Source organism: Monoraphidium neglectum (genome assembly GCF_000611645.1).
Source record: "Monoraphidium neglectum strain SAG 48.87 unplaced genomic scaffold scaffold05611, whole genome shotgun sequence".
Taxonomy (NCBI): domain Eukaryota; kingdom Viridiplantae; phylum Chlorophyta; class Chlorophyceae; order Sphaeropleales; family Selenastraceae; genus Monoraphidium; species Monoraphidium neglectum.
This window is the reverse complement of record NW_014008019.1, coordinates 1-3026: the sequence shown is the minus strand read 5'-3', so window position 1 is coordinate 3026 and position 3026 is coordinate 1. Positions and strand designations below refer to the sequence as shown.

The 3026-nt window shown below is 65.2% G+C and overlaps 1 protein-coding gene across 1 annotated transcript; it reads right to left on the bottom strand.

Moving 5' to 3' along the window:
* Positions 1 to 243: 243 nt before the first annotated feature.
* On the bottom strand, positions 244 to 3003 carry MNEG_15732 (5'-3' exoribonuclease 2; the record flags this gene model as incomplete). Its single annotated transcript, XM_014035797.1, has 8 exons — positions 244 to 249; positions 406 to 609; positions 974 to 1091; positions 1339 to 1430; positions 1817 to 1907; positions 2400 to 2549; positions 2643 to 2675; positions 2912 to 3003. 8 exons carry the CDS (start codon positions 3001 to 3003, stop codon positions 244 to 246), a joined length of 786 nt encoding a protein of 261 aa, XP_013891251.1.
* Between the last annotated feature and the right edge of the window lie 23 nt (positions 3004 to 3026).

Sequence of the window (3026 nt, the reverse complement as noted above, 5' to 3'; positions counted from 1 at the left end):
GGGGTGGGGAGGGATCCGTCCCTGCAGGACCGGCCAGCGACCGGCAGCAAGCTGCGCCTGTGGTGCCGCGCTGTGGGGCGCGCACGCGAGGGCTTCGCTGTGGGGCTCCCGACGCTCGCCATGCGCTTGGATGCTGGTGTGGAGGCACTGCGTTGGCGGCGCTGCCCATCAATGGCCGGCAGCCCATAGGCAGCGCCCTCCCTCCGCCGCACCCGCTCCGATCGACAATCCCTCCAGCCGCCCTCACCCCTGCCCAGACACACATCCCCACCAAACCTTCACCAACACAGGATGCACAACCACCTACCTGCAAACACAAATCACCCACCACACACAGTTTCTCACACCCAGCACACACACACACACACACACAAACACATGCACAAAGCCTGGGCATCCCCTCACCTCGAGCACGGTCCCCTCCATCAGCCGGCACTCGTGCCGCTTGTGCTCCGGCAGCCGGTACACCGCCACCGTCACCGCGTTGCCGGTGACATCATCGCCCAGCGAGTAGGGGGCGCGCACCACGGGCGGCTTCGGGTCGCCGGCGGCCAGCAGCAGGCGGCCGTTGATGCAGCGGGAGGCCTCGGGGTCGAGGGGCTCCCCGGGCTGGGGGCAGCAGGGATTGGTTTTGGTAGGGTGCGGGGCGGGTGTGCAGGTGGTTATGAGACGTAGATGCACATGTGTGTGTGTGTGTGTGTGTGTTCGTGTGAGTGTATGAAAATGTGAGCGTGCAATTGATTCAGTACTTCGAGGGGTGGAAGGGACTCAGTGAGCTGCCATCTATGAAAGGGGAAAATCCAACAGCAGCGGGAGGTGTGATATGCAGGCGGTAGGGTATGGAGCCTCCGAATGCAGGACTTGGCCTCGCTCTTGAGTGCAGCGAGCGCACCATGAGCTGCCGGGGAGGTGAATGCCCCTGAACCCAGACCCCAACACCCGAAACCCTAGATCCAGACACACGCGCACGCACCTGCGCCGCGCGCTCCTCATCCCCCAGCCCCCCCAACTCCTGCGCCAGCCTGGCGATCACGGCCCCCAGGGGGTGGGCGCCCCCGTGGACGTACAGCAGATCAGTCCGCTTGGAGTTCCTGGGCAGGCGGCGGAGGTGGCGGAGGGCGGGGGCAGCAGGGTGAACATGAAAACCGCGATGAGTTGTCGGAGGCGGATGCCGGCCACCTGGCGCCGCCAAGACCGCATGCGTGTATTGATGAGCCTCGCCGGGGCCGACCCCGTCCCCTGGACCCTCGGCGCGGCGGCGCGGTGCATGCGCCGGACCCCATTCGACGCAGGGCGGAGCAGACGGCGGCGGCAAGGGGAGGGGGGCGCGGCCGGCACCTGTACTTTTCCTCGGGGCTGAGCTTCTCCTCCAGGGGGGCCACGGCCTCGAGGAGGCGCTCCTCGTCGATGAAGGGCAGCAGGCAGACCCCCTTTGGGGATTTGGGGCGAGGGTGTGATGCGTTTGGGGAGTGTTGCATGCGTAAGTAAGGAAACCTTGTGCCAGTGTGTATGTACATGTGTGTGTATGTGTGTATATGTGTGTGCAGGGGAGAAACGGGTCGCAGCACAGCACTCTGCATCAAGCCGCACGTGCTTGTGATTATTGTGCAAAACCGCCCTGCATGTCGGCTCTGCCACCCCTTCAGCCCCATCCCCCCGCCTAGTCCCCCATCGCCTCCTGACCTGCACACCCAGGCCCAACCTGCCTCGCCCTGCCGGTCCCCCGTCGTATGAGTCACGCTGGATGCTGCCACTCCAAACGCTGGCCCTTGAACCCTGATCCGAAACCCTGAATCCCTCCAGGCTCCCGCCTCACCTGCCAGGCGAACCTCTTGCCGTTCATATCCACAGCAAAGTCTGTCGGGTAAAAGTCCAGGATGGGGGACTCGGGGTCTGAAAACAGCCACCTGGGGGTTTCACAAGGGGGCAGCAGAAGCAGGCGGAGGTTTGGTGTCGGGGGAGGTTAGGGATGTGAGGCCCCGCGTGGGCGTGTGGGTTTTGTAGGAGGGTGCGTGCGTGTGTGTCAGGGGCTGTGAAAGAAATAATGGACGGAGAGCCGGAGCCTCATGGCCCCGCGAGGGTCGCACGACCACTCCTCGGGCGGTATCACCGCACTCGCGCTCAACACCCCGCTTGCACAGTCCCCCTCGCTGGAGCAGCGCGCAGCACCACAGCGCACCGCAGCGCGCGTCTGGCGGCGCGGCAGCCGACCGGACGCCACAGGCTGATTCAAGCGCACGCAACTACATGCGCGCACACACACACACACACACACACACACACATCCTCACACGCACACGCGCGCGCAAACCCCGCCTGCCCTTGAATGCTCCCGCACACTCAATTGCATTCCCCCTCTCCACCCCCTCGCGCGCGCTCGCGGGCGCGCTCGCCTGTACGGCTCCGGCAGGCAGTGGGAGCTGCGGGCGGGCAGGACCCCCATGAGCTGGTTGAATGGCTTGAAGGGCGTCCCCTGGTGCAGCACAATCTCCATGCCGGCCAGGCCCACTAAGTCGCTGGCAAAGGGGGCGTAGTGGTAGGGGTAGTACCTGGGGGAAGGCGGTTGAGCGGCGGTTGGGCGGCGGTTGGGCGGCGGTCGAGTGGCGCTTGAGCCCCGAGTCTGCGCGTCGGATGGCGGTTACCGCAGCAGCAGCCGCGCCAGGTCGTGCGCCGAGCTAGGCGGGGGGGCGGAGCGGCGGGGTCGCGCGCCCGCCCCCACGTGCAGGGGTCGATGCGCTCAGTGCAATCCACAACACCGAGCTCATGGCATTTTTTGCTGAAGCTAGTGCCTCCCCGCTCGCTCCCCTTCACTTTTACATTCAGTAGCACCACACCACATGCCACCCCGGTGTCGTCATTAGCGGGTGCTCCTCCGCACCGTCACACCACACCCGTACATTGGTAAACCCACCAGTTCCATGACGCCACCCCGTCGTAGTAGTACTTCATGACCCACACCAGCCCCTCAATGTAGTGCTTGACAATAGAGGCGATCACCTGCATACAACAGGGGTGCGGGGGTTGGG